The 13148-nt window shown below is 31.2% G+C and overlaps 1 protein-coding gene across 1 annotated transcript; it reads right to left on the bottom strand.

Annotated features, from left to right (window-relative positions):
* Positions 1–1780: 1780 nt before the first annotated feature.
* LOC101883865 (claudin-1) lies at positions 1781–5637 on the bottom strand. The gene is made up of 4 exons (XM_087304400.1): positions 5290–5637; positions 5034–5198; positions 2517–2598; positions 1781–2390 (listed from the first exon to the last, which is right to left on the bottom strand). Exons 1-4 carry the CDS (start codon positions 5498–5500, stop codon positions 2231–2233), a joined length of 618 nt encoding a protein of 205 aa, XP_087160526.1. The 5' UTR covers positions 5501–5637; the 3' UTR covers positions 1781–2230.
* Between the last annotated feature and the right edge of the window lie 7511 nt (positions 5638–13148).

The raw sequence follows: 13148 nt of genomic DNA, 5'->3' as shown, positions 1-13148 counted from the left end.
AGGTCTACTGAATTGTACACCTAAAAGTAAAAACTATACCTATAAACTATAAATACCATCATTTTCTATCGTATTTTGTATGGTGAAGGTCTAAAAAATTGCATTTTGATGTAATTATTATATCATGCACACATTTTTTACCACCACCCCAATCATAGAGCAACCTATAGCAAACCCAAAAGTCAATTTTATCAAATGAAATGAGTGTAGTTAACTCAAAATTTACTAAAAGTTAATTCTACTTATTTGAAAAGAGTTTTGAACTCAGTGTTGAAGGTGATGAGTTTATTAAATACCTCATTACTTCAACTTAAATGAAGTAAGTTCACAGTACTCATATAGATTATTTTTTTTAACTCAAATGTTTGGTAGCAATCGGTTTCCTCAAACGGTTTGAGTTGCCTTAACTTATTAGGTTTTACAGTACTCGGTTGGTTTAAGTTCTCTTCATTTAATTGGGATTTACTTTGCTCAAATTGCTTCGTTTACTCCAGTGGATTAAGTTCACAGTACTTATTAGCATTTTTGAACTTAAATGGTTTGTTGCAATCGGTTTCCTCAAATGGTTTGAGTTACCTTAACTTTTTGTGTTTTACAGTGTAGCAGTCAAATCAGGTAAAGATTATATTAGGAAAGAAAATAATAAAAATAATAATAATTATATATATATATATATATATATATATATATATATATATATATATATATATATATATATATATATATATATATATATATATATATATATATATATATATATATATATATATATATATGTGTGTGTGTGTGTGTGTGTGTGTGTGTGTGTATATATAAAACTTGATTGGAGAATGTGTGCAGCCCTGATCTGCGGACAGTGCAGATTCTATCAGCTTTATTGTCTCTCCCTCTCTTTCTGGTCTGCTGTGATCTTAATCTACTCTTCATTAGTCTCTTCCACAGTTCACGAATGTTGTTTGTTTCTATAGGCATATTCATGAATTGCCCAGAGATATTCAAACATGTTCAGATCAGGACTCTGAAATGCCACTTCATTATTTCAGTGTCTCAGCACTAAAGCAACTGCTTTATCTGTTTTGCTGTGAGATGGAGCTCACTGTCCTGCATGAAAACTGCTGGCTGATTAAGCGATGGAATCTGATGGAGTTAGAGACGTTATAAAGATGCAGTTTTCTAGAAATCACACCAGTTTCTCTTGCTATGGCTAAAAGCATCATTACTTTAGGTTTCATCTGATGAACCTGCAGTGCTGTCTGAGGGTTTTAGTCACTTTAAAACAGGGGTGACCAACCCTGTTCCAGAGGATCTACCTTCCTGCAGATTTCAGATGCAACTCATATCAAACACACCTGCCTGTAATTATCAAGTGCTGTTCACATTCTAAGTAATTGGTTCATATGTGTTTGATCAGGGTTGGAGTTAAACTCTGTAGGAAGGTGGATCATCAGGAGCAGGGTTGCGCACCCCTGCTTTAGAACAAAACCCCATCTTACAAAGTCATTGAAAACTGGAAGTTGTGACTGATAGTTAAACAGATTCTTCAAATAATTACATAAATTACCAGCAGATACAGATTAATCTCTAATTTTGATCTCCATCTGCAACACCATCAACCTGATGCCATAGTTAAATAAAATAAAAACTGTGTAGTCAGATGATAAACCTTTCACTAAATAAAATATTGCACGTCATCAAACAAAAGAGCACTGCATAATATTATTATTGTACACATTTTTTTTGTATTTATAGTGCTATAAACAAAGGAGAATTAACAAACAAATGCACACAATGACAAACTTTATTGTGTAAGTTTTGAACAATAATAATAAATATTTAAAAGAGTTAATAATGAAACAAACAAAAAGATACAATGAATCAAAATCTACTCTTCTTTAAACATCATCAAATAGTACAAAATATATAAAATGAATGAAAACTGTTTAAATATGAAAGTCCATATAAAACACACACACACACACACACACACACACACACACACACACACACACACACACACACACACACACACACACACACACACACACACACACACACACACACACACACACACACACACACACACAAAACACATCAGAACATTAGGTCATATCAGCACAATGCAACATACATTTATACTTATCTGTCTATTACAATTCATGTATATTTATAATCCCTAACCAGTGTGTGATGTTCAAATTAAGGTTTAGTCATTCAGATCATCTCAGGAGCATTAAACGTAGTCTTTTTCAGGATTTTTGGAGACCAGGTGCTGGCTGAACTTATTGTTGGATCTCAGACTCTTCACGCTGCAGGTGCATAAAAACACACCTCCGAATAAACAAAGCAAAGATGCGACAAACGCACCAATCAGAGATTTGCCGATAACATACCTACAAAAAAAAAAGAAAAAAACACAAACAAAAAGTAAAAATTAACGATTAACATTTCAGATCCACAAAATAAAACAGCATAAAGCTGCAGTGAGCAGCTTTATTCAAAACAAAAACTCAACTTACTTATCCTTGTCATCGTCCTTCTGGTAGAAATCATCGACAATTAAATAAGTGAACCAGCTGGTTATTCCCAAAGCAAATAGACCTACATTGGGTAGAAGAAAGAAGAATATATGTTCACAAAGCTTATTTAAATAACTCTTTTAGATGTGAATGTATTTCATTCATTCATTTTTCTTCAGCTTAGTCCCTTATTTATCAGGGGTCGCCAAAGCGGAATGAAGCGCCAACTATTCTAGCAAATGTTTTATGCAGAGGATGCCTTTTTCCAAATGCAACTTAGTACTGGGAAACACCCATATGCTCTCATATTTTACACACACACACACACTTATATGTAAATGTATTTTTAAAAAGTAATTTATTAATTTGATGAACAGCTTAACTGTTTTGTATAATTACTCTATTTAAAGCCACATGATCCTTCAGAAATTCTAATGTGTGGATTTTCTGCTCAAGAAACATTTTGTTTTTATTATCAATGTTGAAAATCATTGCATTTTTATGGATGTTATTTTAAATCATTTTAGTTCATTTCAGGGTTTTTAATGAATAAAAGGACATTTTCAAAAGAAAATTAAAAAATATTTTGAAACATTAAATGCTTTTTTATTTTAGAGTAAATAAAATTTTAAAAAAATTATAAATAAAAAGCAGTTGACTAAACCTTAACAGATTTGTAAAATGTAAAGCATTTTTATTCAGCAAGGATACATTTAATTGATTAAAAATGATTGTAAATTAAAAAATAAATGTCATTTTTTTAAAACCTACTTTCTATTTATAAAATTGAATCAGTTTAAATTAGGTTTCCAAATATTTTAGTTAATCCTTTAGGTACCAATTTAGAAATAAAACATGCTAGTTTATAAATGTGTTTTCAATCAATAATTTTTGTTAAGTTTATTAATTATTTATAAAATAAATATATCTGCATTTCTCGGTTTAAAATGTATAGCATTTAATAGCATTTTAATAGCAATTAAAAGCAATAATAGCATTGTTCAACAAGTAAGATACAGTAATCGATCAAAAGAGCCAGTATATTAATTTATTTGAAATAAATTCTGTTGTGTCATAATAAACAGCTCTATGTAAATTCTGTTTCTCTAGATTTTTGATTAGTAGTTATGATATAGTTAGAATTTTGTTAGATTCCATCTATCTATCATAACACATCTCCGAATATACAGAGCAAAGATGCGACAAATGCACCATTCAGAGATTTGCAGATATAAGCTGAAGTCAGAATTATTAGCCCCCTTTTGATTTATTTGTTTTTTGTAAATATTACCCAAATGATGTTTAACAGGGCAAGGAAATGTTCACAGTATGTCTGATAATAATCTGGAGAAAGTCTTATTTGTTTAATTTCGGCTAGAATAAAAGCAGTTTTGATTTTTTTTAAAACCATTTTAGGGACAAAATTATTAGCCGCTTTAAGCTACATATTTTTTCGATAGTCTACAGAACAAACCATCGTTGCGTAGAATGAATTATTAAAACTATTATGATTAGAAATGTGTTGAAAAAAAAAGTCTCTCAGTTAATCAGAAATTGGGGGACTAAAATAAACAGGGGCGCTAATAATTCAGGGGGGCTAATAATTCTGACCTTAACAGTAACATTTAAAGTGGATTCAAAAAATATTCTAGATTTTCCTAAGACAAAAATAAGTGCTGTTTAGTAGTTTTAGAACAACTTTCATAACTCTTTTGATCCACTTCAAACACTGAGTACTGTATATATTAACAATTAGACAACACATTACACATTTTTTAATTATGAAAACAACTTTTACTGGAACAACCCTAAATAATTGTCATTTTCAAAAAACAAAAAACTAATTTTTTAAAATAATTTCTAAAATATGTTCTACATTTTCAAATATTAAAGAAAATGCTCTAAATTGTAATATTTGTATTTACAATTTGGAAAAAAAATATATTAGCAGACCTAAAAAAAAAATCTAATTTTACACAAGCCTACACAGAAAAATCCTCTGAGTAAAATTTACTCAGCTTAAATACAGTAGAATTTAATGCCTCTCTAAATTGAGTTGAAGTTACTGAAGTTAATGAGACAATGAAAGGATTAAGTGACGACTGAGCACTGATGATGAACACCTGCTGTTAATAAGCAGAAACACAGAAGAGAAACACAAAACTACATCTCACTTCAGTCACAGCCTTAGATGAAATCAGCAGAAATATAAAACATTAAATCTCTCAAAATCTCAGCAGGGGAACATTAAGCAACTCCACAAGCAGCAGCTTCGCTTTTTACTAACCCATTTGCTCTTATTTAAAGATGAACCAAATACTCTCTGAACTGAGTACATTTTACACAGAGGACTTTGCTGTGTAATAAATGCAGTAAATCCAAAGGAACCTGGAATTTTCAAGTGCTCTCCACATAGTATTTTAATTCAAAGGAATCTTTTATCGGTATAAAAACATTGGAAATATTTTAACAAAATCACTTTAAATGATCAGTAATATTTAAAATTCATAAACTCACCACCACACACAGAGAGGATTCCTCCAAAGAAGGCAGTTCTGTCCTTCATCGTCTCATTGTCGTCTAAAAATTTTGTGCATCTGAGTCCAGAAACAGCTACCAGAACAGCAAAGCTTGACAACACGATGCTGATGATCATGAATACTCGACTCATCCGAATTTCAACTACAACAAGCACACAGCACACATATAAGAAGACATGCATATAAGAAACCGAATGTCTGTTTCATCCATACAGTAAATGACTGATACTTACAAGTTTGATGAAGGAGAGAATTAAAATTGGTGCATCGAACATGCGACGAACTGTCGACTGAACACTGCATCCACAGTCCTTCATATTTCACCAGAATCACAGACTTGTCATTGTCGTGTCCGCTGATTTTCCATTCATTCGTAAATGTGCCTATAAGCAGGCCACATAATCCAGCGATGGTCAAAATATAACCAAAGAGTTGAAAACCCATGTTTGAGTAAAATAATCAAACAACGAGAAGTAAATGTTTCGGTCAGTAGTGTTTGTCCACTGAGGCTCACCAATGCAAACTGAGCATTGCAGGCTGCTATTTATCATCTGAAGTAGGTGTGAATCATTCATGGACTGGACATTGGGTCATATTTCAATAGAATTAGTAACTCTGATCTGGAAATATCTAGTTTGAGCTTAACAACAAAGTGTTGGGGGTTGAAACAGTAGGTTATTGGTTTGATTCCTATTATTATTTAGGGTAAAGTAGATGTGTAAATCATTCATGGGCCGGATGGATCCATGAATTATTTATTCTGAATATAGAATGGTTGGGTTGAATCATTTATTGTCAGGACATCGGGTCATCTTTGGAATTTTTTTGAGTTTCAGGTGTGATGGTTGAAACCTTTAGTTGAAAATCAAACAGTAGGTTGTTGGTTCATTTCCCAAAATGAAGCAGCTTTGGAAAAAGCATTGTGAAGTACAGTTGTTATGAATAATTTATAGACTAGACGTTGGGTCAGATTTCAATAGAATTAGTAGCTCTGATCTGAAAATATATAGTTTGAGTTTTTTTTTTTGAGATTTTTGTATGGGGCTTGAAACTTTTGATAGAAAAACAGTAAGTTGCTGGTTCAATTCCCCATAAACAGAGTAGTTTAATAAAGCATTGTTGGTTTGAATCATTCATTGTCAGGACATGTGGTCAGATTTGGGAAAACAAATCAAAGTGGAACTTATTTATGAATTTCAGGTATGGTTGTTGAAATCTTTAATTGGAAAACAAACAATAGGTTGCTGATTCATTACCCAAAATTCCAAAATTTTGGAAAAAGCACTGTGAACTACAGCAGGTGTGAATCCTTTATGGACTAGACATTGGGTCAGATTTTAAAGGAATTAGTCTGATCTAAAAAAAATTAGTTTGAGCATATTTTTGAAATTTATGCAAGCGGGTTGAAACTTTTGATTGAAAAACAGTAGGTTGCTGGTTTAGTTCCCCATAATCCGTGCAGGCTATTAAAACATTGTCATTTTGAACCAATCACTGTCAAGACATCGAGTCAGATTTGGAAAAAATCAAAGTTGAACTTTTTTTTTTTTAGGCATTGTGGTTAAAACCTTTAATTGGAAAACAAACAGGTTGTTGGTTCATTTCCCAAATCAAAACAATTTTGGATAAAGCATTCCAAAGTACCATAGGTGTGAATAACTTATGGACTAGTCATTGGGTCAGTTTTTTTAATAGAGTTTGTAGCTCTGATCTGAAAATATCTAGTTTGAGATTTTTTTTTTTTTTTTAGATTTTTTGTATGGGGGTTGAAACTATTGATTGAAAACCAGTAGGTTGCTGGTTCAATTCCCCATAAACAGTGTAGGTTAATAAAACATTGTAGGTTGAATCATTCATTTTCAGGACATTAAGTCAGATTTGTCAAAGTCAGATTTAGGCAGGAAATGTGAACTTGAGCTTATTTTGAGTTTGAGGTGTAGTGGTTAAAACCTTTAAATGGATAAGAGTGGGTTGTTGGTTTATTTCCAAAAATGGAATTTGGATAAAGCATTGTGAAGTACAATAGGTGTGAATCATTTATGGACTAGACATTGGGTCAGTTTTAATGGAATTAGTAGCTCTGATCTGAAAATACCTAGCTTAAGCTTATTTTTTGAGATTTATGTATGGAGCTTGAAACTTTTGATTGAAAAACAGTAGTTTGCTGGTTTAATTCCCCATAAACAGTGTAGGTTAATGAATCATTCATAGTCAGGACAGTAGGTCAGATTAGCAGAAACTTAGCAGATCTGGGCAGGAAAAATCTAACTTGAGCTAATTTTGAGCTTCATGTGTAATAGTTGAAACCTTTAGTTGGAAAACAGTAGGTTGTTACTTCAATTCCCCAAAACAAGTGTGCAGTACTGCACTGCTGAAGTAAAGCAGGTGTAAATCATTTATGGACTAGGCATGGGGTCAAATTTCTATAGAATTTGCAGATATGGCCTCAAAAAAAATTTAACTTGAACTTATTTTTGAGTTTTATAGAGTTTTATTTTTAATCAGATACAGTGTGGTTGTTGGTTTAATTCCCAATATTAAGTTATTTGGGATAAAGTAGGTGTAAATACTTAATTGACTGCACAGGGCCAGATTTCAATGGAATTAGCATCTCTGATCTGAAAAAAAAACTGTATTTTGAAGCTTTTGATTTGAAAATAGTAGGTTTTTGGATCAATTCTCAAAATTAAGCCATTTTGAATAAAGTATCATGAAGTTTTAATATTATGTTGAAAGGACATAAAATTAGTAAATTCGGACCAAAAAAAATCTAACTTAAATAAGTTTTATATGTGTGGAGATTGAAGTTTTTAATTGGAAAATGTTGTTGGTTCAATTCCCTTTAATAAGACATTTTGAATAAATCTAAACAAATGTATTTTAAGTAACCAATTGACCATTTATTTTGATGAATGAACATGTTTATAGGGAGGATGCTGAAAAATGTTTCAAAACACACAAATCAGCACATTACGTCTGATGATGAATGCATCATGACTATGATAAGTTGTTAAACTAACACCCATTTACTTACAAATACAAAAAGATGTATTTATAGTCTCATAATCTTGTGATGCTTCCTCCTTTTTTAAGGGTTGTGACTCTGACAGGAAACAAATGGGTGTGATGATGGACACATGCCGGGAAGGTTAGCTTTTGGTCATCCATTATAGTAACATTGAGCAACAATATTTCATGATTTTTAAACATTTATTTCAAGGATCATAATGTTTAAGGTTTTTTTATTTATAATTATTAATAAATATTAAGAGTTTTTCCTTTTTTGTTGAATGAAAGTTTAAATTGTCTGGGGAGAATATTTTGCATAACTTTTATAATTTTTTATGTAAAGATACAAAGTTAAAACTTTAGCAATGATGTATACACATTACTATTAACTATATTTGTATTGCAAATTTTCTAAATAAAAATGTATATATATATTTTTTTCGTGTAAATGTATCTTAATATAATACTTTTTTCAACACATATTGAAGTAAGTATTATGTTCAAAGAAATGGAAAGAAATAAAATGTGCCAACAACACCAATGTTTGTTGTATGTTTTGGCTCTCACACAAAAATGTTTTCCAGTTTTCGAGCTGATGAGTGTACAAACACTTTCTGCTTTGTTTCATTGCATGAGTCATGTTTTGCTGTACTAGATTATGATTCTGATGAAAAGAAAAGCCCTTATTTTCTCAATATGCTACATGATTTGAAATTCCATTAATGTTTTAGGGCACAAACACCCTAGTTAATATGTTTTTTTTTTGTTTTTTTTTTAATAAAGAAGTTATATATTTAATGGTGCATATTGGCAGAGTCTAACGCTTTCCTATGGTTCCTCAATATACCTTATGATTAAAAAGCAAAATGTCAGTACTGAATACTAAAAAAAAATCATTAAAGAATCAACAAATAAATTTCTTCATTTAATGCTTTATTAGAGTTTAAGTGCTTTAGAGTGGCTGAATTCAATGAAAGTTAATCCCATTATATAATAACTATATGCCCATTTGTACTTTATATTTTACCCATATCATGTTAAGTGTAAGCGTTGATTTTAATGTTTCAAATAATTTTTGTGAAAGCAATTTTTTCAAAATATATGGATGAAATTCATCATTCACCATAACAAAAATTAAACAACATACTTGGTTTGACCTGTACTGAAGATATAAAATAATAAGTGATCCCAATCAATTTGATTAGACAATAATGAGCAAACATTTGAAGGAAATGGCTAAATATTTAAAATCAGATTAAGATTTAAAATAACAATAAATTAGTATTTTGGTGCTCCACTGTGAACATTTTCATCAAATGATTTTTGTTCTAAGTTTGACCAATGCCTTATTTGTTTGGTATTATATACTGTAACACTGAATTATATTTTAGTTGAAGTATTCTGTGTCAACCCTAAAAAACTTAGGGTTGCACCGATATGAATTTATGAATTTGCCAATAGCTAATACGCAAGCTGGTAAAAATCAGTATTTCTACTTATTTCTGAATGATTGCAAAAACAAAAGGCAAACACAACAGATTTTATTTTAAAACATTAACTTCAGAAAAGTTTGAACTGATCTCTGAATTTAATAAATAATCTACTATTAATAACTAAACATTAATATAAATTTCACAAGATGGTTTTAATGTGCTTAACTGTCATAATTAGCATCTTAATATCCTAAAAGTTTTAAATATTTTAATTAAAAACAAAACAAATGTTTGTACATTTCTAAAGCTATATGTCATATTTGCATCCAATTATAAAAAAACAAAAAAGCCCCAAATGAATTACCGCTTATGCAAGGTGTTTCTAATGCACTGTCAGTATGAGCAGGACAGTAAATTAGACGTGTTCTCTCTTCCAGTCACACTTTTTTCAAAGTCATGAAAACACTATAGTGAAGTTTTTCTTTTATTATTTGAGCAAACAGAGATACAAAAAATAAATCAATAAAAAATTTGGTTCCCCCATGTACACAATTTATCGGCTTTATCAGCCTAATTTTGTTACCGGATAAATAACGATAACATTAAAAATAGCATTTGTATGGCCAGCAATTTATTGTCCACCTCGAAAAAATGAATATGATTTTTTTCTCATTCTAATGTAAACACAAACACAAACACACACACACACACACACACACACTGAAAGAGAATGCAGTGCATCTGAAAGGTATTCATAGTGTTTCACTTTTTCCACATTTCTTTATGTTACAATCTTATTGCAAAATGGATTTAATTCATTTATTTCCTCAACATTCTACATACAAGACCCAATAATGACCATGTGAAAAAAATATTTTTTTAAATTGTTGCGAATTCATTAAAAATTAAAAAAACAGAAAAATCACATGTACATGAGTATTCACAGCCTTTGCTGTGAAGCTCTAAATTGAGCTCAGGTACACTCTGTTTCCACTGATCATGTTTGAGATGTTTCAGCAGCTTAACGAGTTCATCTGAGGTAAATTCAGTTGATTGGACATGATTTGAAAAGGCATACACCTGTCTATAAGGGCCCAGGGTTGACAGTGCATGTCAATGCACAAATCAAGCATGAAGACAAAGGAATTGTCTGTATAACTCTGAGACAGTATTGTCTCGAGGCACAAGGACAATGACCCAAAGCACACCACCAAAATATCAATGGAGTGGCTTCACAACAACTTGTCGAATGTCCTTGAGTGGCCCAGCCAGAGCCCAAACCTAAATTTTATCGAAATCTGGAGAGATCTGAAAATGGCTGTACACCGTCAATTCCCATCCAACCTGATAGAGCTTGAGAGGTACGGCAAAGAGGACTGGGCAAAAAGTCCCAAAGACAAGCTTTTGGCATCAAATTCAAAAAGACTTGAGGCTGTAAATGCTGCCAAAGGTGCATCAACAAAGTATTGGGCAAATGCTGTGAATAATTCTGTACATGTGATTTTTTCAGGTTTTTTATGTTTAATACATTTGCAACAGAAACTCTTTTTTCACAATGTCATTATGGGATATTGTGTGTAGAATTGAGGAAATAAATCAATTTAATCCATTTTGGAATAAGGCTGTAACATAAACAAATGTGGAAAAAGTGAAGCGCTATGAACACTTTTCAGATGCACTGTACATTTAAATCCAACATTTTACTTATACCTTAAACACTATATTATAACATACTAAGTTTTCTGACTTTTCAATTTTAAAGTACTCGACAGTACTGTAATCAAAGACCAACTTATCAATCGTAATATTTTTCTTACTAATTTTTAATAGCTACTACTAATATTATAAAACATAACCAGCATAATCCTCAAACATCAATTAGATGTTCAAGTCAAACTCTGGGTATTTGCGCCCCAGGACAGCCGCTCTCAAACCTGTCAGATGTCATTCCTGCAGAGAAAGCCTCAGGCCCAACGACACATTACTATGGGAATGTACTGTATGTGGCTTTCACTCTTTTTAAACCATACACACAGACTTACCCCATTCATGTGTGGAGCGATTATGAGGGAGAAGTTCTAACATACTTGCACTTAATTACACAAATCAGACTGAAACGACTTACAAATGTCAGAAATTACAAACTTTTAGCTGCAACTGGGAATGCAGTTGCACCATAGTTTTTGCAAAGCAAGTTTGACACACCAAATTGCTCATTTGTAGAGATAAATGGATATTAGGCATTTAAATGCATTTAAAAGTTAAAACACGCACACAGACACACACACACATACGTTTTTACTTTAAGTATGACTCATGTTAACCACATATGACTTTTATGGAAAGCTTGCCTACAATGTGCTCACATATATTCACTGCACATTATGGTCAAAACAAAAAACAAGAAAACTACAACATATACATTATTTAATTAGACTCCACAGATCAGACTCTACTCTACAGATATATATTCTGCATATTAACCCTTTAATTATAACTTACTATAAAATATGCACCAATGGTCAATCAGGCAGTTGCAATACATGTTAAACTATGTATAAATAAATAAATAAATAAATAAATTAATTAATAAATAAATAAATAAATAAATAATACACACTGCAGTTTTAAGTGTTTTTAAGTGGCCCTTTAACATAGCAATACTTAAAATAAAACCTAGGTTGGCAACTCCAGAGCATGAACAACACTCATTTTACATTTTTCTAATAAATTGCTCAAAAAAAAAAAAAAAAAAAAAAAAACTGGCTCACTTATAGATTTATCTTCATATTATTCATCAAGCAATATTGGATAATACTGGATCTTGAGCATGACTTGAATAGGACATAAAACATTTTTTTTTTTGAGAAATTAACTCTCAAATGACAAACAAACACATCAAATATACTACTTCTGATATACTATATTTGCTGCACAGCATGAGAGCCAAAGATTTGACTTTTTAAGAAAGTTCAACAACAAATTGCTTATAACTAGGCCCACATGGAATCTGCATGCTCAGAAATCCGCAGATTTTTAGCCCATCATTGAGTTTATTTATTTTGTTGTGTGTAAATATGTGTAAATTTAATTTGATTCAGTTTTTAAATTAATGTCAGTAATATTATTGACTAACAGGAAAATGTTGATATGATTTATTTACAATACACTTTATAAACAAATATTTTCTGTCTTTTTGGAGATCTATTTATGAGAGACTTGCTTTGTTTACCAATGTATAAGTGGATCTAATTGGATTAGCACTGTCAACATTAAATACGAATTGGAGAAAATATCTAATTGCAATTTTTTTGACAGATATTTCAGTTTCGATTTAATTTGCGATTTCATTTTGTAGTCAGGCTTCAGCCCTACTTTTTCTACAAGAGCAATATAGCAGTTATAGCGTTAGTTATCACATGATGCCTGTGATGCTTTTTAGGTGCTGGTTTTTGTATTTCCTCATAATGTTGCAACAATTCTGCAACAGCTCTTACAAATTACCTGTTTTTATTAGGTGTCTGTAACTTTAAAACAAACATATTACTAATGCTGTTTTTTCTTTGATATGAATTTGTCTGTTAATGCTTCTGAAGCAGCAGACGCCATCAGTCTAGTTGTCTGCGACTTCCTGTCTGTTTTAATTGTGG

The sequence above is a fragment of the Danio rerio genome, chromosome 22 (genome assembly GCF_052040795.2).
Source record: "Danio rerio strain M-AB ecotype USA chromosome 22, GRCz13ab, whole genome shotgun sequence".
Taxonomy (NCBI): Eukaryota; Metazoa; Chordata; class Actinopteri; order Cypriniformes; family Danionidae; genus Danio; species Danio rerio.
This window is presented reverse-complemented; position numbering and strand designations above follow the sequence as displayed.